We start from the raw sequence: 25,026 nt of genomic DNA, 5'->3' as shown, positions 1-25,026 counted from the left end.
CAGCATCGCCAAGCGCTTTGAGAGCATCGATAGCAGTGATGACAGCACTGATAGCTCCTGTGCCAGCACTTTGTATCCAAAGTCTTGCCAACAAATCTGGAGTAAAATCAGCTGTCTTGGGAGTGCAGAGATCCCATAAACAATGGAAATCTACAGGTTTAGTCTCATGTGAGTGTGTGGAGTCAAGTCTCTGGTCATTAGGACTGAATTCTGCTGGATTTACTCATGAAATTCCTACTGAAACCAACATTTAATGTGACATATCCTGCATGTGCATTGTGTGAAACAGCTACCATTGGACAGCCTGGTTTAGTTGCACTGTTATAATCCATCACCAGACACACTTTCTCCCAAAGAGTTGTGTTTCTTGAAACACATCATAACTGTGATGTTGGCATGCTTTTCCTGGGGCTGTGCTTGTCTAGCAATGATGACAGCCAAAATTCCCAGCAGAACTGCAGAATTCACAGCATGCCTCTGATTAACAGTACCTATGCTGAAATCACTCAAAATGACCTATTTTCTTGTGCCCTCCTCAGGATACAAAGCCCTTTCCAAAAAGTGGATATTTGGTGTGATACTGGGCCAAAGAAACAGTGCCAGTTGTAAAATGTCACTGCAGGAGAGATGAGGAGCCCGTAGGTACCAAACCCCAGCTGGACTTTTGGTATCCCAACTCCTATGTATTTTTATCTGTGGTGTCTACATAATGTACACCTGTAGGAATCAGCTCCTCACTGAAGACAGCCTCCATCCCTTGCTCCTGTTGGGGTTCAGGACGAGACAGAGGAGATGATTTCACTTCACAGCTTTTCCCTCAAGTAATCTTGAGGGAATCTTGTTCAGGAAAGAGTGCCCAAGATGTACTTTATCTCCTTACAGAGAAGAGTCCTGCTCCCAGAAATGGGCACTGAGCATCAGTCCCTGTGGTTCTGGGTGAGAGCAATCATGAAAGAGCTACTGGCTTAAACACAGAATTATCTTCAGAGCAGTCATGGCAACTGCATCAAGACTCACTATGGGGAGAGGCTGAGATCAGATACAAACTCATGGGTTCTGCTCCAAGCTAAGATTTTTTAAAAAATCTCTAAAATAAGGCTGTGACCATGCCTCATTTATTTGGATTGATTTCCTCATTACAAGTACCTGCTTAGGGTAAAAAAAGGAGGCAAGCCTGAGAATTAAAGAAATTACTAGATTTTCTCAAGTCCTCTACAATATACTTTAAAGTACTATTTGCTTTTTATAGCAAATTACAAAACCATTTGTTATCCTATTCTAGCAAAAAATACAAGTATTTTCTATTCACATATAAAAATAATTCAAGCTGTTTTTGTGTTGACAGTGCTATGCCATTCATGCTGTGATTTCCTCCAGAACATTAGTTTATGGGGCTTTTTTCTGTTATTAAAGAGGATTGTTTCCACTCTAATGAAATGAAGCACTTCAACATGCACTTAGTCTTAATTGAAAGTCAATGAATCTACTCATATATGTAAAGTTAACTTACTAAAAGCTGGACTGGAATATACAGCAACCTGAAGGATCAGGTCCTAGGAATGTTTCCTCTTTCCTCTTAATCATTAAAGAGGATCTTCCATTGGATGCAGCAGTGTGTCCTTTCCCCTCACTGTAGCCAGTGCAGCTCTCTGACCCAAATGCTGTTACTTATGAAGAACCCCAGAGAAACAAATCAGCCACTAGAAGCTCATACTTGGCTTTGCAGTTATGATCCCAAACACCCAAAGTTAGACTTTATCTCTCAAACCCTGCAATAAAAATTATAAAGGGGGATCACAGTTATGAAATCTTGTGTTGTAGCATCACTTTTGGAGCCCATTTTCCTTCTTGCTTTACTTTTTGATTTTGCTCAGGGGTCAGTGGTAAGAAAAAGTGTTGAAGATGATTTCCCACTTGTCTGTTTTGGCTTTTTCTTTCACGGCTGTGTATCTCTTGTCACCAGCTTGCCCAGTCCCTGATTTACCCACCCCAACACGGGGGTGAGCAGTGCCTCACAGCGCTTCATGCCCAGCGGGGGTGGTGGACACCTCGTGCTGTGTCATGATGGAGGCAGATGGGACTGGATTTAAGCATATTGATGGCAAAGTGGAGCCAGACTTCCTCTGACTCTCTCAGCTCTGTGTTTGACTGGGTGTTTATAAGGGACACAGGCCAGTGGAGGGAGGGTTTGTCGCTGTTAAAAATTATGTAGCATATGCACACACTGGGCTAGGACCAGCACCAGGGCTCTCAGCTGCAGGAGCACAGCTTAGTGAGATTTCCCTACAGCTTGCTCTATAGAACTGCTGCTTTCCCTCCATGTGAAAGATAAAGTCTGCGCTATTTGAGATCATCCCCGGCTTTTTCTTTCCCTGTGCCTTCCCATGCCTTGTTATTTTTTTTCTATAAAGTCCAGCAGATAAAATACTTATTTCACTGAATTTTATTCTCATTTTATGTATAAACATCTCTACCTGCTCATCTTTTTTACCTCTGTATTCATTCCTGCCAAGGTGCTAATAATTCTCTCAGGTACCCTTGAAACACTGGGCTTTACATACGACCCTGCTGAGCCTGTGTGTGCAGTATAGTATTGCAGTTTATTTCCTTCGGGTTGTTTGTGGCTCTCTCAGAGCTGCCCATTGATACTGAGGCAGAGATGGTTAACAAATACAGGCTGGGAAAATCAGTTGATCTTCCGTTTGCTGAAGGCCTGATGGAGAGCTGTACTGCAGTAGCTAATGCAAAGTTCTGGTTAAATATTGTCCTACCGTTTGCACTATACCGTCTGTTGTTTTTACACTAGGGGCTTAGCAGAGGTTGGAGGCAGTATTGACTTTGTAATTAAACTATTTTAACTTCAGGATTTTGTAATCACCGCACTTAAACCATCTGTTATGGTACATGGGTAATTTCCCCACCCCCCACTCCACCCCTCCTCTCTGGGTACAAAACGCCATCATGCTTTTAATTGCAAAGCCCCCCTTAGGATGGGGATAGAAATGAGCATGATTCCCTTTTTCTAAGACAACTTGCAAAAGGTTATGGAATTTGCTGTCCTTTAAAGAGGAGGTGCATGTAGGACTGCCACTCCTGGCTCCCCCTGTCCCAGGAGCAAAGCAGAGGACTTTGGAGTGGGCACCTCCCTTTTCTGACTGCTCAGCCCTCACCAGGAGCTTCCACTGGGAGAAGTAAGAGAAGAGGATGGAGCCCCAGGTCAACCAGGGCAGAGCCTGGCAAGAGAGGTTGCTCCTGTGAAGAACAACTAAGGTCTTTGTGCTTAAGGAAAGAAAAAAAGAAGAAAAGGTTAAGGCAAAAGAGGGAGAAGCAGATTTAGAGAAGCCATTTGTGTCTGTTGGCCTACCTGAGCATGTCCCTTGCTGACGAGGAAATCCAACTTGTAGCTGAAGTTGTCAATGCTGCTCAAACAGTAACACAGTATAATTTTTCACAAATCCCCCAGGATTACCACTCCTGCAAGTAGCATTAATCAGCATGGAGTAAGCCATAGGAAATTACTCCAGGAGTAAAATGATCTGGTAGTCCCATCAAAATGGGCATCAGCTCTTGGCAAACTTGAATTCTGGGCCTTCACCAGTGTAATGAAGTCGTTGCAAAGAAGATGATCTTAGTTGAAATAGTTATAACAGTAATAATGACAGATATTAAAACCTGGGCTATCTTTCTCTGCCTTGATAAAACAACTTCCTTTCCCCCAGCTGTGTGGGATTCTTTTGTTTCCATGAGTTGTTTTGGTCTGCAGTTTCAGCAGATCCAAATGCATGCTGAGTATGTACTGAGATTCTGCTGGATTCCTGCTTCCTGCTTTGCTGCTCTCAATTTAAATCACTAGGTCAGTCATTTCTGTGCACCCCTTGGTTAAATACGTCTTTTAGTTTTGTTTAATCTTGCCCTAGTTTTGTGTATTCAATCACATTCTGTTACTGGCAGTCAGTGTAGCAGAGATCTTTCGACCAACATGTGAGAGAGACAAACTCACTCTCACATCTTGTTACATAAACCTGAGTTATTGAAAAGAGGAAAAGAGAGGGAATTGGAAGGGAATCTTCCCAGCTGCATTCATCAAAATTCACTGCTTTTTTCCTATTGTTCTAGTTTGCCAAAGAACCATTTTCTTTCAGGACAGATCAAAGTGCTAAATCAGACATCAAAAGTTCAATATACCTAGTATACCAAATCTCTGATCCAAATGTTCTCCCATGTATCATGTCCATCACACAGGTTGCATAGACCTTTGTGCTTTGATCTCAGCCTAATTTTATTTGGCACTACAGCTTTTGAAGCTCTTCCTGAGGGACAGTAGATAAAACAGAGCTTGAGAGAGGTAGATTGTTGCTGTTTAAGGAGTGTCAGCACTCCAGGACTCCTGAAGCTGACAGAGGGCTGGCCACCCTTTGGTGTGTCTCAAACTGCCTGTCCCACTGACTCACTTCACGAACCTCTCACAGAGAAATAACTAATTCACCAAAATTCCTGAAGGCTGATAGAAAACTGGTCAATGCAGTGTGATTGTAAGTAGCTGATGAATCCCATATAATTCAACCCCATCTGACAGCAGTAACAATTGTTATCAATTACGCTGGATTTCACTATTTGCAACTCCACTCTGACAATTTCTTTTCCTAAGCCAGTACCCATGTGCCATGCTGTAGCTGAGGAAAAGTGTAGCTTCTGGCCCACTGCTGTCATAGGCCAGTGACACGAAGTGAGAGCAGTGCCCACCCCCACCCACCCCCACTCAGTGAGTTATGTTTTTACCTCTGTGGCTCTCCAGCATGCACTTTCCTGGTAAAGCCATGTCATTAAAGCCAGGAACTGCTGAGTGTGCAATGCTTTAGAAGAACTGTTTGCTTACTTGAGAAACTGAATGCAGACATGGAAGCCTTGTCTTACCTTTAGAACTGTCGAGAAGATGAAAGAACAGAGGATAGCATTTTCAAATGTGAGACCAGCAGTCTCAGGGGGGCTTTACATATTTTCAAATTTTACATATTTTCATGTGTTTTTCTGCTTAGTACTGTAAGATCAGTTTCTTTAAAGATAGATAAGTTTTGCTACAGAAGCAAATCTATAAATTAAATAAATTTATAGAAATATATAAAATTATATATATATAATATACATTATATATAAATTAGATATAAAATATATTAAAATTATATAAAAATATATATAAAATTATATTTATATATTAAATGTCTGGATATTTTTAAAAGCTATTTTCTGTTACATACAGGATTAAGGACTGGATTCCTCATATGTATCAAAAGCTATCTGCACCCATCGGTGTTAACAAAGCTGAACTCCAAATGCTACTCAAAAATGCCCAAACACTTGTCAGCTTTTCTCTCTGCTCACCTCTCAGCTTACCCACAAGGACATACAACACGTAGCCAGATATTGATTAAACACATCTTTTCCACTGCACACTCTCTGAAACATCTAGTTTCATCCTGCAGGCTGTGTGATGTCCAGTTCAGTCTGCTCTGCCATGTGACCAGCATTTCTTGGAGGTCAGAGTTAGCTCTTACATTTGCAGGGCTGCAGCCAGCCTGGGCTGGGGCTCACCAAGCAGACGGACAAACATCTCAGTCTGACATCGCAGACTCCAAGCAAGACTTTCCAGGGTCACAGAAAGCCAGCCAAGAAGGGGCTTAAAGCTTGCTGTGTACTGACTGCATGACAATTACATGACCTGTTGCCAACCAGACATCTCAGCACCAGCTGAAATGCCCAAGGTTCCCACAGGATACAAATAGAAGCTCATGGAAATCACCTGAGCCACATTTCTAAGAATCTCTAGGTGCTTCAAGAGCTGAAGAAAGAGATTTGCTGAGCTAAAGCATTCCTTAGGGACAGCGACTTGCTAAACACTATTTTGCCTGGAGATAGATGAGAAAGGGACGAAGTTCTAGGCCTAAATAGTACTGTTTTGCTTGCATCTCAGGGGCATATCAGATCATGTCTTGACTGCTGGCAGTAGAAATAGTCAAGTAGTGTGAACCTCATTCCCAGCATTTTGGATGGAGCAGGAGGGCTGAGAGGCTCCTCCTGAAAGACTGCGAAGGGATGGAGGTCACACTGATGATCTAAGGTAGATGTAGACCCTGCAGTGGACAAAATATTGCTTTTTTCACTATTTTTTGCAAAGGGAACAGCTTGGCTAAAGGCTGGAGCCTGAACATACTGTAGAGGATTGACTGTACAGTCAGGAGATAAAGACTACTCTGCAAATGGAGGAGAAAACCAAGCTGACTATATAGATATGTTTTTAGTTTCTTCCAATAGCACCATTCCACTACATGCAAACTTTGGAGCAGGATCAGAGATCTGATTTTCTTCCAAATGACCAAACACCATGATCAGCTGTAATAGCTTAATATTAAACTTAATCTATGGCTTAATTAGTATTTATTTATATAGATGAAGTCTTATCTCCCCGGTACAATGGGGTGAATCCATTTCAATTTCAACCTCAATATTTCACTCTCTTAAAAATTAATTTCTCAGGAATTATGCACATACCTTTTACTTATTTTTCAATTCTAGAAGGAACTTAGTAGTAGGAAAATTTTTATATTCTCTTCAAGAATTCCTTAGACATTGCCCATACTATCAATCATACAATGACAAGGATTTTGGTAGTTTCAGAAGTGGAACTGAAAGAGAACTGTTGCATCCAGGTCACTGAAAGTGTTTCATCAGATCTTTCTCAGGAGCCAGAAGTTGGGTAACTGCTATCTGAAGCATGCCTGGAGGTTGGCCATGTGAGCTCTAAAATGCAAGTGCTCACCAAGAACGGAAGGTTGGGGACTGTCAGAAAATCACATCTGCTGTGGATTGGGTGTGGAGGAGCACAGATCCAGCAGGTCAGTCATTGGATGGCACACCTACATGGGAAAAAAACACTTAGAGACAAGGGACTGATGCTTTTAGAAGATTACATACACCTGGCCAAGTGTTTGAAGGTGATCATACTTTGAAGATGAAGCTTGGTAAAAACCATAATAGAAAGAGAGGAAGGCCCATTACTGTATTACACACAGTTGGTATTTTTACTGTAATGGAGATTTTCAAAAACATGTGATTTTTGTTAAACTTAGAGGGATCTTTATGTATTTTGATGCAAAATGGGTGAATAATAAATAAAATCTGAACAAACCTGAATTTTATGGGAAAATTAAACTTGACATAAATCAAAAAAGCATATAGTACTCTAAATGTACAATTTCACTGTATGTCTTTTTTTTTACTGTAGCAACCAGGGCACAAGGGCAGTACGAACATGTGGTCCTTTATTTGATGAGGGATAATAATCAACTAAGCCAAAAGGAAGGGAAGTAGATTTTCCTAGTTCAGCTGCTAATATAATCTTTTATGTGTTCCCAGTTGTGTAACCATTGCTCCGTGCAGCATTGTAACATGCAACCATTGTTAAATGGTAAAAAACTAAGCAAATATCAGAGAATCCAAATGTAGAGAAATGGCATTTGATGTCACTCTCATTATGCAACAGGTACGATATTTCAGATCCCAGCCCTGCTTTCCTCCTTTGCTGCCTGCTTATGCCTTCATTGGCCTAAGAAGCCCTCATGTCCTTGTAAGAAGGGATTCTGCTGAGACTTGTAGTTGCTGCAAATATCTGGTGACCATGGAAGCAACATAGCTTGTGGTGGGATATCCTGCTTTGCTGGTCTTTCACCATCCCAGTAGTGTTGGATACTTGAGGTCTAACCATTAGGAGTGTTGCAGTATCTCTCTTGAGACTACAGGTGCTCCAGTCCTTCCATTGAGGAGACCATTCTCATTTTAGGCTGTGAAAGGTACATCTCCTTTCCTTCAAAGAAGTTTCAGCTAATGACTACTTAGACATGAACTGATCCTGCATTACACAATTACTGACCTACTTCAACTCTTATCTAGGATTCTTATTCTTATCTAGAATTAATGACTCTTATTATTGTCAATAATAACCATAAATCCATGAAGGTCTTAAATCCATAATTAGTTCAGATTCATTGCTTCATGTTGGCCTGAGTCCCAACCATAACTTCAGATTTCACAAAGCCAGACTCAGAAATATGACTGATAATGTGCTCTCCATCACCTAAAACTCCAAATTAGTCTCACTTATTTCTTCTAGATCTGGCTTTATCCTAAACGTCTTATCTTTTTTCATTTCCAAAAGTAAATCTCAAATCAATTCTAAGTCTAGTCTTAAGGCTAGACCTTGAAGGAATTATAACTAGATCATCTGGTCTGACAGAAAGCTTTGTGTAAGATCAACAGCCCTCTCTAAATATGCATAAACATGCATAAACACCTCACTTTTAACTGTTCTAAATAAATCATAATTATAGTTCTGAGTACAGTAGCAACCTATATTGTTCTCTCTACATTCTGTTTTTTTCTAGAACTAAGCATAATTTGTGGGTCCCTCTAAGCAGCAGGATTAAGTCAAGCTTGATGGCCACTTCTAAATCCAATATTACCTTGTGGTCTCAGCTTCATGTTGACCCAATCTCTGAAGTTAACCTTCATGCTAAAGATAAGTCAGTACATCACTAGGAAGAAAACGTCAGATGTTCATTAATTAACTATAGTTAAGTAAGTTAAACACATCATGCAAACCTTTATGGCAAAAGCCACAAGCCAAGTTCAGGCGTTATGCAGGCTCATGCAACATCATAGCCTGAATCCAAGCCCATAAACCCAGCCAGAGCTATTCCCAAATCCTGCAGAGTTCATCATAAAAACTAAACCTGCAATCTGTTTCAGACCGGCAATTTAGCATAGCTTTACCAGACCTTATTTGCAACAGTCCTAAGGCCCATACCAATGAGCCCATCCTTGCCCAGACTACATCTCTTGGCTAATACCAAATTTAATCCAAACTTTAAAGTTAAGTTAGTGATTCCAGTTAAACCATAGCCCAAAACTATTCATACAAAAGCCTGTTACTTACAACCTGGAGCATATCAAACCTAAAACTAATTCTAATCTGTCCTCAGGTTTTGGAAGCATGTTCGGCCTCCTGAATTACACTGATCTAATCACTAGCAGGCAGCCTCAACCCTTTTAAGTTTAGCTTGATGACCAGTTTTACTTTTAGCACAGTCATGTTGGTTGCTGTGGGATGCCCAGCCTGTAGCAGTACACCTCTGTCCAGAGGTATGACATTAATGACCTGTATTGCTTCTTTAGTGTCAAATATCTGCTTTTCTAAGACTGGTAACATCTCTACAGGTTTTCTCCAAGTTCTCTAAGAGTGGGGATTTTTTTTTTGTACCACTGTTTCTTGCTCCATAAGTCTAAAGTCCACTCAGTCCTGACCCCACACTGGGAAAAAGTTCTGTGCTGCATCATACAAAACATCTGTTCCTACTCCTGTGTATCTGTGACCTTCTAATAGTCTGTACCAGGCATGAGATTCTGTTAAATGGCTCTGCACTGAAGACTCCCTTCCTCTCAGTGACCAACAATCACTTATGTACAAGATGGAGTCAGGATGATGATCTGACCGGTGATTTGGCATGTAGTATGACAGAACAATATGCGGGTTTATTTTTGACAAGTTATTTCACTGTGATTTCACTACACAGTTACACTTCCTCACTAATTTTGAGTTTTGAGCAATATTCCCATGGTCCTAAATTACCTTCAGGGTCAAAGAACTGCACCCCTCTTCCAGCACAAATTCTGCACAGCTAGGCATGGGCTCATGGCACACAAGACAAATGGTTCTTCTCCAATATTGCTTCATTTTGGTTAATATAATTTGTATTAGAATCACTTTTACTTTTTGAAGAGGGAGCAAATTTGATTCATTCACCTACCCACCTCTTTTGCCTTTCCTAGCCCTAGTTCAGAGTTATTGATACTGACAAATCCAAAGGATGAAAAGGATTTATTTTTTCATGTTTCTTTCTCAGGAAAAAAAAGCCTTTTTTTTTCCTTTAGGCAAGGAAAAAAACTTGACACTGATTGTACTCAATAAGTACAATTTTTAGCACAGATTTCCAGGCATGTATATATTAAAATGTATTAATGCATCCACAGAAATGCAACTGAACTGACTAATAGAAAACCACCAAAGAGCAACTCCATTAATTCTTCATATAATTTACTGTAATGTTGTTACAACACAAAAGATAAAAATCTTCCCACAGGCAATTCACAAAAGCTATGAGTTATTTCATTTTATACAGACAAAATGTACTGAATTCATCAAACCATTTATCTGGTTGAACTAATGGGTCATAAAGTGGAAATTTCTCATTTGGTTTTGCTAGTCACAGTTATGATGGGTTTGTTTTGTTCTGCAACACTATAACAGAATTCTCTCAACTGGCTATTTGAATATTAGAATATTTTTATTGCTCTTTGCTCTTGACAATGAACTGCAATTTCCAAGTGTGATACTTCATGACACTTTGTGTTCTGCAGCCTTCTGGAGAATCTGCACATTTAATGATATACGATCATATCTTAGCTCAGATAATGTGCAGTGTAATTTATGGGGGGGGGGGGAAACCCAAGAAAACCCCAACAAACCCTGGTGCAAAATGGTTCACATAACAACAACAAAACTACTGGAAATGGTGCATATGGGTCCCATATCCCTTAAGAGAAATTATGTACACAGTTCTTTTTATGTAGAGCCTAATAGATTAAGACCCTGTCTGCTATAGATTGCCACCTTTCTCTAAATTCTACATATTTCCCTCACATACATTCAACAATATGGAAGTTTTGACCTAAATTAACTATTTGTACCATGTCATGTGTTAGCTGATGGAGCCAAGGATTTCAGGATAGTGGCACATCCCCTGCTATAGTGGCATATCCCTTACCTTTGTACTCCCCATCTTTACTCCTTGGAACAGGAGGTATCTCCTGTCACTGACTATAGAAGTGACCTGCATACATAGGGAGGGAATCTGACTTTTATAGGACTAATTTAAGGATAAAATATATCCTAAACTGTCATGAAGAAAGAACTCATTTTCAGTACTTCATTTACTACAAAGCTTTGTCCAATAACCACTGAACAATCTGTGTTACATCTCATTGTGAATTTGTATAGAAATCAAAGCTTTCTTGCACCATTATGGTACTTCTGGTCACAGCTCAAGTCTTCATCCTGAATTACAGGGCAATTGAACTGAAGTCTTCCACTTCTCAATTACTGAACTATGGTCTCTTTTTTCCTACATCAATTGTGTCATATCCAGAATTCTTGATGACCTAGTCCTAGTCAATGTTTTTGATTGCATTTCTGCAGCCAGACATCTCATGATAGAGAGACACTAAAGGAAGTTATACAGCATCAGAAAGAAAAGTTTCATTCAGGTAGCATCCATTTCCTCCACCAAAAAATGTACTTTTCTTCAATTCCACAATATTCAGCATATATTTAATGGGTTGAATTGGAGTGGATTTAAATCCAAACCTGAATCTGGTGTTGGGACAGTCTGATTATAAAATAACACCTGCTATTTCATGAATGCTTAGCAAGAAGCTTGTTTTGTGTGTTCTCTTCACCTCTGTAACACCACTAGTGAATATTCTTGGCTTTTCCAGAAGCACAAATAAAAGTGTATTTGTGAAAAGATTATCATGGCACTTGTAAAACACTTTTTAAAATTAAAATAGCTATCTGAAGGCTTGCAATATTTTTAAATAATCTTTATTACTTTTGGTCTCAGGTTACACAATGAGATGTGCACTAAACAAATGAAAGTTGATTAATGTATTTTAATGGATTTCCATTAAAGAAACTTTGAGCTCATACCACAGGTAATTCTGAAATCCCACGAGATTTAGTGGCATAGCTTCATTTCCTTCAGTTATCCAGCTACAGCAGCAGGCTACTGCAGTCAGTTAGCTTATGATAATTTGCATGTTTTGTTGGTTTTATTTTAAGAGGAAGAGAAATAAAATTCCATAATATGTTTTATTTATTTCCTGAGGAATTTCACTTACACAAGTAGGCACTAAACATTTGAAATTTACTTTCCAGAGCACAACAGTAAAAAACTTAAGAGTTTGGCTTAGTTTCATTTAAAACAGTAAAAACTGACCCTGTAAACATTTCCATAGGAGGTAGGATACATACATTTGACAATTTGTCAAATATGAGAAAGTAAACAGTTACTCTGTGGTCCTAATAAATAATGAGCAACACAGGCATTAAATAAACATTTTTTTATATATATATAAAAAAAGATATAAGTGAAAGATTAAAATAGCATTTTTAATAAATTAGGAATAGATGTAATAATTTCTTTACAACTTATTCTTGCATGCAAGAATCACTGGTTCTTTCTGCTTACCCTGAATTTCTGACTAAAAAGCTGTAATGGTAAGAACAATCCTGAGAGATTCACAAGCAAGACCCAACCTAAATATAGCTATTTTTTGTGTGTGAAGGGCTGATAACATTGCTAAAATGGGTCCTTTAATATATAATACTTTTATCTTCCACCAGCTTGGAAGGGGATTATCATCATAGCCTTAATGTCAGGGGCTGGAAAGTAAGCTTAGGGCACAGACAGGCCTCTCCCAGTTAGGTTCCTCCAGCAGCTGCTCCCATGAAGACAGTGTTGATTGGTGGTAAAGATGGCACCATATCTCTGCTTGCTGAGGCATGGACCTCCAGATTTTCCTGGGAAGGGAACTGACCAGATGTTCCGTACATACACTGTGAAGAAGATGTGGTTTGCAAGCTTGAAGCTGTGGGAAAAAAAGTTACCATCATCACAAGTTTTCAATTTACTGAATTTAAAAGAAATCACAATCCAGTTTAATTTGATGGAAACTCCTGTCTACCAGGCACATCATCTGAAGAACAGAAATGTCTGATCTTCTGTGCAAGATTAGTGTGCAAGCAGTAGGAAGATGTAATCTTGTGTAGAAATAAAGTGTCCTAGTTTATATCTTCCATGTAACCCTTCTTGAAATGTGAGACCAAACTGAGATGCTATTTGTTTAAAGCATATAGCAAAACAAGCCCTTTGGGATTGGGTATTTCTGCCTGAAATTCACTGTCAGTGGGAGCTTTGCCTAATACACACAGTTGTTGAAGCATAGGATGGGAGACCAGAGCACAGGAAGTATATACTGAGACACCCCTGACCCAGGACTCATTTGATCTGTTTGACAGTGAGGATGCCCAAGAGACCCTAGAAAAACCCAGTCTTCTATTAGTTTACTTAATAATTAGAAAGTGTTTCCTAATACATATTTTTATGCAACTCAGGACAATCATTCCAGTCCTTTTGGACAATGGCTCATAGACCTCCTTATGGAAGAAAATTTATTAAACTCAGTTTTAAGGAAAACATATCTTATGATACATCCTAAGTACCAAGCTGTTTCATCTCTATGTTGCATTTCATATATTGTGTGTGTGAGCTACAATTTAATACTCAGCATTTGTTAGGATGCAAAAAATTCATAGCTGCTCCTCAGTTATTGGCTATACTTACCCATGGGAGTCCGGCAGACAATTGAAGGTGAGGACTCTGTGTAGTATGAGCCTGTTTGTTTTCTTCTGCTGTCATCCAAGATATTCAGTGGATCATGTATATCACTGTAGGATGGCAGTGGCCGAATGCTGCTGACACTGCTGATTACAGAAACATGTTGGTCCACCATTGTTCCAAGTCTGTGAGATTCTGAATAATTTATGCTGTTTCCATAATATCCTAATTGAAGATTGAAAAAAAGAAAAGATGAATGAAACTACTGGCTAGCGTATGAGCCAGTGATAACCTTGGAAAAGCAGTACTTTTTACTGGATGAAGATTACTTATGCACACCCACAGCCTAGGAAAATAAACAGCATATGTAAGGACTGACCCAAAAGAGAGGAGGTAACAAGGAAACCAAAAGATGGTAAGGGTTCAGTCATGCCTTCATTACAGAAAATTGCTCTTTCCTTCCAAGTTCAGAATCAAACATAGCCTGCAATCAGTGGCCTTAAGAGACACCTTTGGGGAGTCCTATCCACAAAGTTCAGTGCTTCCTTCTGAAGCTTACAACCAAGGAAAGCATACATGGGAAGAAAATCTGCAGGGTAGTATGTATTCGCTGCATAGAAAAATCCAGATAAAAGAAACATTTCCACTGTGTCTTTCCTCCAGAAGAGGGAGGTGTTTTGCTGACTGTACCTCTGAAGCAGTGATTTTACATTTGAATTATGAGAAATGAAAGGGACAAAGTCCCAAACTATTGCTAATGCATGTTTTTATAGTTCTTTTCACCCCATCACTAGAATGGTCCATTATGCTGGTTGCAGGGGTAAGCTATCTTGTGTCTGCTCTGTTTCACAGCAAATGTTTTGGGGGCTTTTCAAGAGACTGTTAAACCACAAGGTCATTCTGGTTTTGCCTCCTTTGTGCAAGATACGGTGATGATACCAAAGGAAGATTAGCATAGGGCAGCAGATACATTTGAGGTCACCAGAGGAAAATAAGCCTTTAAGTAGCTTACTAAGTTGCTTTACAATCTCTATGTGTTATCAGATAAGTGGAAAACAGGAATGTATAAATAAAAGCTGAAATACATCTTCCAGAGAAAAAATGGCAGAGAAAAAGTGTTTTCCTCCAGCAATGAAAGAGAAACAAATGGAAAAAGAAAATATATAATAATACCATTGGAAGCATTAGCAGGATAAGCTGTTCCTGGACATGTAGACACTGAGTTGTTCAAGAAATTGAAACTCCCGGTATTCAGAAACTGCATATTGTGTGTGTCCTGAGACATGCCAGACGGACCATAGCTGGAAGGGGATCTGGCATTGTAGGGAGACACAGCACAACTGTTGCTGAAGTAGTCTCTGGAGAACTGCTGTTCACTCAAGGCATTGAATCGGCTGGGCTCTGCTCTGTGGTCGTAGACTCCTGAAGTGGAATGGGCCTGTGTCCTGAACATAGTCTGGTAATTGGAATTGTTTCCATAATAATTCTGATTAGTCTGTGACAAAGTCTGGTAAAGGGGTTCTGAGTAGGAAGAGCACTGTGAATGTGTTGATAACATGGGACCTATGCTGGGAGGTCTCACAGCCATTGGCCCCTGGTTGATAACACTTCCTCGGCTGACCATGGCTGGTGAAATGGGTGGAGTCATGAGGTGACCAGTGCTTTGAGACAGCTCCATTTGATCTGGAATAAATAAACATTAGCCATGATTAGTGTCCATACCTCAGTACTGCTGTTAAGACACAAGCCCTCCAATGAAGTGCAGATTAACATTTGAAACTTTTACAAAAGATATGCACTGGCCTCCACCTATATAATTCACAGCTCCTATTTCATGGCTTCAGGCTATAAATCTTCCTCCTTTCATTCTCCAGCTTCGAGGTGCCACATTCAGTGGGAATTTCCAACAGTTACAATCCTTATGTGCTCCAGGTTTACTGTTCATTTTCTTCTCACGAGAACCTCACCAAGCCCAGAGTTCTAAGATTTTACTGTTTTACTGTTTTTCCAAGGGGAACTATTACTGGCAGGGTAATTACAACTGCTGACTTCTGTAAATCACCACAGAAGATGAGCTCATGAAATGTTTACTAGAGGTCTTCATAAATGCGTGTGGTCATTGCTCCTCCTACAGCAACATGTTACCTCAAACTCAAAGACCAACAGGCAGATTAGGGAAGGAGAAGAGTTGATACACACCTGTCAGCTGCATACTCTCCCCATCTCCTGTGGTGAAGGGGTTCAGCCCAGAAGATGCACTGCTGGGCTGGCCAGCTGACAAGGACACATAGGTTTGCTCTCCAAGGCACTCATTTTTGACTGAAGTGTCACTGGGCAGAGGAGCGGCTTTGTTGCGATTTGCTAGGAAGCAAGAGCTTGGTGATGCAGTGAAGGTGGCTTTGCTTGCATCTGGAAGGGCAAATGAAAACCCTTGTTGGCTGTTATGTATCCTCACCACACATAAATTCTGTATGTATCATTTTTCCTGACCACAGATCCACATCACGCAGTATCAGCTCCTTACTGAAGCTATCATAGTGAAGGTATGAATCAGATTTATTCCCTTGAAGTAAATGTCAGCAATGAAGTCAAGTAAAGAGAATTAAGAGTGAATCAGGATCGACATTTCATCCTAAAGAATTAACAACGCTAACTTTAGAATGCTTGAACTCTCTTTTCATATTGATTACTAAAGAAAAGCATTTGCAATGCTCCAGAGCTCTTCAGCTTTTTGCAGACTATTGATAAAGTCAGTTTTGCTGTTCTTCAGAGGAAACCATGATTTTACAATTTTCAAGTTTCAAGTACTTCACATCAACACATAAGGATAAGGCAATTGTCACACAGGCCAAGTTTTTCTCCTTTTTCAGCCTCTCTCCCCTGGAGGCTGAATTGAAAGTGCAGCATCTACTGTCAGAGAAATTCTATGCACATTTCTTGCAGCAAAGTGCAGATTTACAGTAACAACAACCAAAAAGTTAAGGATTGACTGCCAGTGTTAATGCTAATGCAAAACAGTTCTGCAAGTTTCTGAAGTTTCAATGGATTTTTAAGGATTTGCTGGGACCATAACTTGATCCGAATCAAACTTCATTCTTTTTATAGCGAAGGACCTGGAACATATAATTTCAATCCGTCTAACTTTGAAGAAGCCTGGTAGATGCAAAATGTTAAGGATATTGTTTTCAAATAATTTTATTTCTCTTCCATAATACTAATATTCATTATATAATTATATATATCACACTATATATTATATATCACATTATCATAATACTAATATTTAATAATACTTCAGACACATGGTAAACAGGGTTCCAAACTTGTGTTCCAACACTGAAGGGATATTTGCACTTTGGTAACATTTAATAGATTCCTACTTCAAGCTGTTATTACATATTTAAGATGTAGGGAGAAACTGAATTAGGAATTCCTGCCCTTTCTGCTGCTTATACCTCTTTTCACACCTCAGTTCATAGCACTTCAGATCTACCTACAAGTCTTTGCTGCATCCAAGATAATTTCAGTGATCCTTAGTATTGACATTCCAACAAAATGTTATGAAGTGAACTGTGGTAGGAAGGTGGGAATGAATTGATGAGTGACTGGTCACAAACTTTACAGATTAATTTGTTTCAGACAATGTTGCACATAACCACACCTTCAGGAGAACGCAGTAAACTTGCTTCAGCTTAAACAAATACATAAATTTTGAAACATACCAGTACCTGCAAAAGAACCAAGCTCTAGTTACCTAAATTCTTCATGTATTTGTCCAGTAGATTCTGGAGTTCTTGTTCTTTGTCATTGTTGAACTGTGTCTCCATTGCAAGCAGGATGTACTCATCTAGTAACATGCGGATCAAATGAAAAGAACCTTTTGGAGGAGAAAGAGAGAGAGAGAGAGTAGCTGAGTTATCTCTGTGACCATCTCTCACCACTCCATAAGAAGCCAGTGAAACAAACAAATAATTGTGGACTTTAAATGACCTGGTAAGACCAACAAGGAATAGTGCCTAACTTCTAGCTCTAATCTCTCTTTGCACTGGCCCACCTAGCTCAATTGTTTACTGTCCTGTAGGCTATTTGACCACTAATTACATCAAAGAAAAATACTGATGAAAGTGAGACATGCTTTATACTTGAAGAGGGCACACAGTGGAACTAGATAAGGCTGAAATTTGCTAGAATGCCTCTGCTCTATTTCTGTTTGCCTTGTGCTAAATAACCAGACAATAACTGGTAAAGTCTTTGACCTTATTTCAAGGATATATCACATTAAAAAATGTGTCCCTATAGCCATTTCAAATATCTTTTGAATTTCAGATAACAAAGTACCTATCACTAAACATATGAAATTACATACTAGAGTTTCTTTCACTCATTCTGCTATCTTCTCTCTTATATAAGGTTCTGAGTGTTCCCAAAAATGTAAACATTCCCAAAGATGCATGTGTGAGCTTTAATTTTTAAAAGCCACAAACACTTTTAAATTGATCATCTTCTGATTCCAGAATTGTGTGGTGACTGCCAAATTCCTTTTGTTTTTATTAAAATATACCATGAACAAGAACTTATATACAACAGTATTTTTTTTACCAAACTGATCCACAGGTAAAACCAGTAATTTTAACATTTTGTCTCTTATACTGAGATGTGCAGTCATTGCCATATTAGAACAAAGTTTCTAGCACTTAAATGTCAAAGCAGTATCAAAATAGCAATTCAAAAGAAAAATACCTTTTAAAAATAAACCTGGGACACAGATGACCAGCAAAATATTACTAGCATTTACTGTGAAATATTAGTTTGAAAAATACATCACACAGTATTTGTGGCTTTCACCAAAGAATTTTTAGATTAGGATGGGTTCCTCAGCACAGGAAATGGTGGAAAACTGGTAAATGCTTAACTTATATGTAGAAAATATGAATGGTTTTATAAAGCTCAGGTACCAAAACTTGATGCGTTGTTTAGAGTTAGGTTATGCATCACTCGAGCACCGAAAAAGCTCCATTTCAGAAGGAAGTCTTGAGCTCTCTTCTTTAAAGACCTCCCATTTTGCTTGCTTGCCTGAAAGAGAACAGTAAAGTACTGTTAAGTATGTTCACTTGCTTTCTGCCAACAGGCGAGATGAACTGAATATCCTTGAGAGTTCAAGGAGTCTTTGACTCAGGCTGATGTGACAGAGTGAACCAAGCTGCCTGATTCAAACTTTCTTCTTTGCTGTGTGACCTAACTTGGTAAATGAGAGCAGCCTTCACTCTTTTCAGTGCAATCATAGAATGTTATCTGTCAATGCTGGGTGAAGCAAACTGCTTACTGCTTGGGCCCTGATGATAAATGACTCCATATTCTAGTATTAAATGTGCCAAGGAAGGAAGGAAGGAAGGAAAGAAGGAAGATCCCACCCTCTTGCACTGCTATTCCATAAAAACAGGGAATATAAATTAGTCTTTGTACTTAAATTTAATCTGTATAATAGTCGTCAGAATTTCCCTTATTGGTATGTTACTATCATGATGATCAAAGTGATGCTTTTAATACTGCATATTTCATACAGTCACTTTGCTCTGGCAGTGATTTGTTTGTGTGGTAACATATGCCCTGTTAGTTTCTCAAACAGCAAGCAGAAAGAAGCTGTTGTGTGGGTTTGACAGTAGCCACACTTTAGCATGACCTGAATGCAGACAGCAGTGGAAGGATTACATGTTCTGTAAATGATTAGCTTCTGCTCAAGTTGACCTAGCTTCATATCAAAACTTGTTGGTACTTCTTCCATTAAGTATAGGAAAACAATGCTAGGAACATCTTGTTCTAATAGTTTACAGTAAATAGAGTCACAAATTGGGTAAATATCTTTTACTTACCTATAAGTAAAAATCCTTTCTTTTGTTCTGAGCTGTAGTTTATTAATCCCTACACAACTACATGCTTATAAAATACTTGTGATGAAAATGCATCTTGGTAATTGGAGGTGAGCAATTTGATGGTGGAATCCCATCAAAACCATCAATTACTTTGTTAAGCACCTTACAAAGCTACAAAACTGTATCTTCCACCCTGAAATGTAGAAATCCTTCAGGAGGCTAGCTACTTATGAATCCACCTGCTGCAGGAACTTGTACCACACACAGTATCACCCAAATGCCACGGAAGAGAGAATTGCTTCTCTAAGAAACAGCTTTTGCTCACCTTACTCAGAGCAATCCCCTGCAATTCTGCAGGCACACATAAGATGGGAGGGTTTCTGACACATACAATTTGTGAAAGTGCTGACTTCAGTGTTTTAGCTACAATACCTCTTAGTTTGTCACACACATAAGACTGCTCAGCATGATTAATCTGATCTAATATCACCGGAATCTTTGGCACCAAATGATAAACTTCTCTGTCACAGTAAGGCAATAGGAGCAGAGGTGAAAGTTCCTTGGGGAAAATCAGTGTGACTGCATAAGGAGTAAGGGGAGTAGGATTTGGTCTGGAGTCAGGCAGAACATTTGAAAGGTACCTTGATAACCCTTTGCTCAACCACAGTATCCAACCATTCAATAAATGATTCCACAGTGGCATTCTTCTTTAGAAGGTCCTTCAGTTCTTGGAACACTGTAATAGAGTCATCTACCATGTAAAAAGGAGAACATATCATGGCACTCTACTCTGAACACGAGAAAAAGCCACTCACCAGCCATATGACAATATTGTAGCATGGAAAGGAAAATAAAGAATTAGAGCAGTGAAGAAATAAGTAATTTCCCAGCAAAGCAAGCACACACATCCATCACACACATGTATTTTAATTACTTAAGCATTACAATGATACAGGTTGCAAGACAATGAAGTTTTATAAGAAAATAAAAGCAAAAGAAGATTATTGTATTTTCCATTCCTTTGTAGAGTCAATCATGAAAACCTTTCTAATACTACATTTACTAGTAAAGCTTCCTCTGTAATATGGCAGATTTGCAGTGTCTTATGTTTCCTTTATACCTTACAAGTTTCTCACAACAGGATATAATTTCCTCAATTCTCATTTTCAAAAAACTGCATGAAAAACCAGTTATTTCTCTTGTTCTTTTCTTTTTTAAGCAGTGTGAAAGAAGACAAAGAATAAAATAAAAAATGACTACACAAAAAAAGTAGGAAAGGGGCAACTCAAATGAAAATGTGAATGAAATTGTGAATCATTAAAGAGAACAAACTTTCATAATCAAAGTAATAATATTTACAGGACAACACATTCCTATTCCTTTCAAGAATCTCTGAACAACATGACTCCTATGACAAAGTTCTCTTTTTAATAGAGAAAATGGCTATATCTATTTTTCAACAATGTATATGAAAATTAACTACCTCAAAATTTATAGTTCACTCTATTCTGTGTATGAAAATAGCTGCTACACTAAATAGAAAATTACATCTATTTTTAAAGCTCAACTTTCAGAAGAAAATACGATTAATTAAAAAAAGTAAACTAGTTCAAGTATTCATTTTATTAAGCCATAATGAAATGATATTTTGGATAAATCTTTCAAGAACTGATCTGTGCAATATCCCCATATAATTAGGACCAAGTTCCAAAAGAGGTTTTCAAGTGATATAAATGAATTTTTCAACAACCATTTAAAGTTATCTAGCTGGGATGACTTTCCAGCACAAGCTTCTGTTCTTGTAGGACATGCTAGGGCAACCAATTTGTTTTCCTAACCGCCTGAAGTTTATGGTGAACTAGATTAGAGAATGCAGAGTCTTCGAGTGCCCTGTCTCAGTCAGTCCAAGTAGACTGGTGTGGCACAGAATGAAAGAATTAATTACTTTTAATGGTCCAAATATGTTACCATGGACTTACATTCACTATAGGCTTCCCCATCAGAGTCTGTGCTGCCTGAAACTGCAAGAAGGGCCTGAGAACCAATACTATTCAAATCAACTTTTTCAATATCCGACACCATGGAATTCACCACATGCTGATCAAAAAGAGCTGGTCGAGCAATCTGCAAGAGAAATCAAGGTAAAATACTGAGATCCTGTTGTGGTTTTGCCCCAGCTGGCAGCTAGGCACCACACAGCCACTCAACCGCTCTCTACCCTGCCAAGGGATGCGGGAGAGAATTAAAGGAGTACAAGTAAGAAAACTTGTTGGTTAGGTTAAAAACAGCTTAATAACGTTTTAAAAGAAAGAATAAAAATAATAACAACAACAACAATAATAATTTAAAAGTTTAAAAGAAACACCAAAAACAACTGAGAAAACTACAGTCCAACAAAGAGCAGTGATGCAAATGAAAACACTTGCTCACCACCAACTGACCAATGCCGAGCCAGGTCCCTGAGAAGTGGTCCCCTGCCAACATTTCCACAGTTTTACTGTTGACCTGTGGTATGGAATATCCCTGTGAACAGCTGGGGCCAGCTGACCCAGCTATGTCCCCTGCCAAACTTCTGTGCCCCTCCAACTTACTTGCTGGCATTGTGGTGTAAGAAGCAGAAAAGACCTTGGGTGTGTGTAAACACTGCTCAGTAGTAACTAAAGTAGCCCTGAATTGTCAATAGTTCCCAGTACAAATCCAAAATTTAGACCCATACTATGATGAATAACATTAACTCCATCACAGACAAAACCAGTACAGGCCCACACCTAGGGATCACCCAAAAAACTGCTCAGAGAAGAATCTTATGTTTAATTTTATTGTCATGGCTGGGTTTATCACAGCTCCGATGAGATAACGTTTCCCTTTCATTAGACTCCTGATGCTCTTCTAATGTGCCTTTCTATCAGATTATCTTCACAAGATCACCCATATGCTGCTTTTGTATTTATGAAAGAGAAAATCAAGTTAAGATGAATCTGTGGAGTGCCTACAGTTACTCATGAGGACTACCACCTCAAAGCCTGAGATGCTAGCATAGAAGGAAGTTCCTCAAAAGGCATGCAATCCTTTTGGGTAATCTATAAAACCATCACACAGAGGTGACTCCTAACTGCAGACACCTGTATCCTGACGACATAGCCTTGGAGTCTTCAACTACCTGTCATTCCTTCATTCTTTCTTCTCACTCAAAACTCAAACAGAAATAGAACAACACGGACAAGACAGTGAATCTTTGCTAGGCAAGAGGAATCATCTGGTATTTTCCAGTTTGGTACTAAAACAACCACACATATATTCCACTTGATCATTTCATTGGAAAAAGTTCCTGTGATGACAGTTCATTATAACCATGGTCTTTGCTCTCTTTTCTGGTACATAAGATCGAAGTTCTGGTCAAATCTATTTATGGTCACTTTCTAATTTCATGGTTAGAACTACAAGATTTAGGGCTTTCAAGGCTGAAGGTCAACCCTGAAAAAATAATGCATTGTATCTCATAGCCAGAAGAGTAGACTGAATACAACTGACACATTTTTGAATGTATAATCTTATTCAGTTTACCTGTGCCAGGTGTAGGAATGACGTCTGTCGTTTCAGGGAGGAAACAAATCTTCGTGCAATAGGCAATTTCTTATCTATCAGGCTTTCTGGTAGATTTTCCAAAGAGGAAGCAACCCACTGTTCCCAGTTTTTTGCAAAACTTCTTATATCTGCCAGTAAACTATAAAGGAAACAAAAAGTGATTTAGAGAATCACCAATAAAGATTTGCATAAGTTAATTTGGTTTCAGTCTATGGCTAACAGACTTCTGAACATATCTAGAAATTCCTCCTCAGGTGTTACCAAAAGAAATAGGAAATGACCAATCATTGATCTATATATTGACTACATATTGATACCTACCTTCTCTGGAAAAAACCTGTGGGCCAATTGGGACACTAAAATGCTATCTAAAATTTTAAGGCTGTTCTATAGTTGTCCTCAGAGCTGGTGCTATTTTGCCATACATAGTCTACTGTTCTAAAAATGAGCATAAATACTGTGAGGAAATTTCTCTAGAATACAGAATTACTGGTATTTATCTGGAATATACCTACAAATCAGAATGTATCATGATTATTTTCAAATACCTACCTTTCTGGCATTTCTTGCATTGTTGCAGGGATGAGTACATCTGTAAGAACCTTCAAAAAGTTAACAGAAAATGACATCATGCTTCCACTGGTCATTTATTCATTCATCATGTCTGTCTTGTCTGCTTAGATTGCAAAGTGATAAGTACAGAAAATTTACACAGAATATAGCCATTCAACCTATTGTCCAGAAAATTATATGCCTGGATTTTTCCAATCACTATTAGACAGGAACATATGAGATATTTATATACTTACACTGCACCAGTTGTATATTTTCTTGTATATCTTCACAGCAGTAAAATGAGAAAAAACAAACAAGATATGCTATTCCCCATGTCTTAGAGCAGGGAAATCCATAGAAGTGAGATGCATAAACACTTTGTCTTTTCTAGCATCACCAAGTCTCTGTAAAGCAGATACTCAAGCATCTCCCAAATCCTGGAAAGCTGTTGACTCTTTCTACCACACTGGACATGACACTATAGGCATTCAGAGTTTAGCCACAGAGTTCCCTGTTCCCTGTTGCTAAGTGTGGTGTGGAACAGTTTTGGCAAAAACCTGTGCCATCTGGCATGACATCTAAGGAATGTTACTGTGGAGGACAAAGTTGTTAGACAATATTCCAGAAATCTCCTTTCTCTGTTAATGTAAAAAGTTTGATAACAATCCAATGTAATTCCTTCTTTCTTCTGTCAGTTGTGATGTAAAGAATATCTAACATGATTATAGATAAGAAATAGTGAGAGACAAAGAAGAGGCACAATAGCAAATTTATGAACTTTTGAGAAATTGCTCAATCTATAATTTAATGCCTCTCTAGTATTTCTTCTTCTGTCACAATAAATCTATCATAAATAAAGTTAATATTTAATCTATTGAGATAACACATTTAGAGCAGGAAAAACCTCATAAACTCAGGGTACATTATAACCTCTACAAGTAAATGAGGCTTAATGACCCATCTCCCGGGTAGTAATTATGATTCTTGATGCTAATTACCTTTGCTTTACTATTCTACCTAAAACATTTCTTACTTTACAACTTTATATGCTTCTAAATAATACATATTTTCTTTTCTGGATTTCTCCCCATATTTTTATACAGTAAAGAAAGATTACAATCAGGCATCAGAGCTAAAAACTTTCAAGTCTTTTGCTTTGACTGGTTGGTGTTTACTATTAAGCCAATAGTTATTTCTTCTCACCATCAATGTGATGTGAAATCTATTACACATTTATATGAGAATCCTTTTCTATTTCTATGGCACATCCTAGCAGAGCAACTTAAAGTACTTTGCATCTACTAAATAATCATCTAAACTGACTTTTCAGATGAAAAACTCAGGAAACTTTAGTGGCATTATTTTGTTGTTTCCCCAGTGCTCTATAAGTTATTCCTGACCACGCAACACTCCTAAGGGTCACTTGGTTTCAACTATTCATGTGGTCATGCCGTGAGTTAGATCAAAGATCTCATATGGTATAAAATCTCTGTAGAACAAGTATTCCTTTT

The 25,026-nt window shown here is 38.6% G+C and overlaps 1 protein-coding gene across 1 annotated transcript in view; it reads right to left on the bottom strand.

Moving 5' to 3' along the window:
* Positions 1-10,127: 10,127 nt before the first annotated feature.
* RFX6 (regulatory factor X6) overlaps positions 10,128-25,026 on the bottom strand; it is a 36,377-nt gene continuing 21,478 nt past the window's right edge. The window contains exons 12-21 of the mRNA XM_086875208.1: positions 23,513-23,562; positions 22,940-23,099; positions 21,355-21,499; positions 20,017-20,126; positions 18,461-18,578; positions 17,260-17,382; positions 15,705-15,914; positions 14,679-15,188; positions 13,512-13,730; positions 10,128-12,756 (exon numbers count right to left, since the gene is read on the bottom strand). Of these exons, the coding sequence (XP_086731334.1) occupies positions 12,590-12,756; positions 13,512-13,730; positions 14,679-15,188; positions 15,705-15,914; positions 17,260-17,382; positions 18,461-18,578; positions 20,017-20,126; positions 21,355-21,499; positions 22,940-23,099; positions 23,513-23,562 (1,812 nt within the window). The 3' untranslated portion in view covers positions 10,128-12,589. The remainder of the gene's footprint in view (positions 12,757-13,511; positions 13,731-14,678; positions 15,189-15,704; positions 15,915-17,259; positions 17,383-18,460; positions 18,579-20,016; positions 20,127-21,354; positions 21,500-22,939; positions 23,100-23,512; positions 23,563-25,026) is intronic.

Source organism: Cyanistes caeruleus, chromosome 2 (genome assembly GCF_971803275.1).
Source record: "Cyanistes caeruleus chromosome 2, bCyaCae1.hap1.1, whole genome shotgun sequence".
Lineage (NCBI taxonomy): Eukaryota > Metazoa > Chordata > Aves > Passeriformes > Paridae > Cyanistes > Cyanistes caeruleus.
Note: the sequence above shows the minus strand (reverse complement) of the source record. Positions and strands in the feature narration are given on the sequence as shown.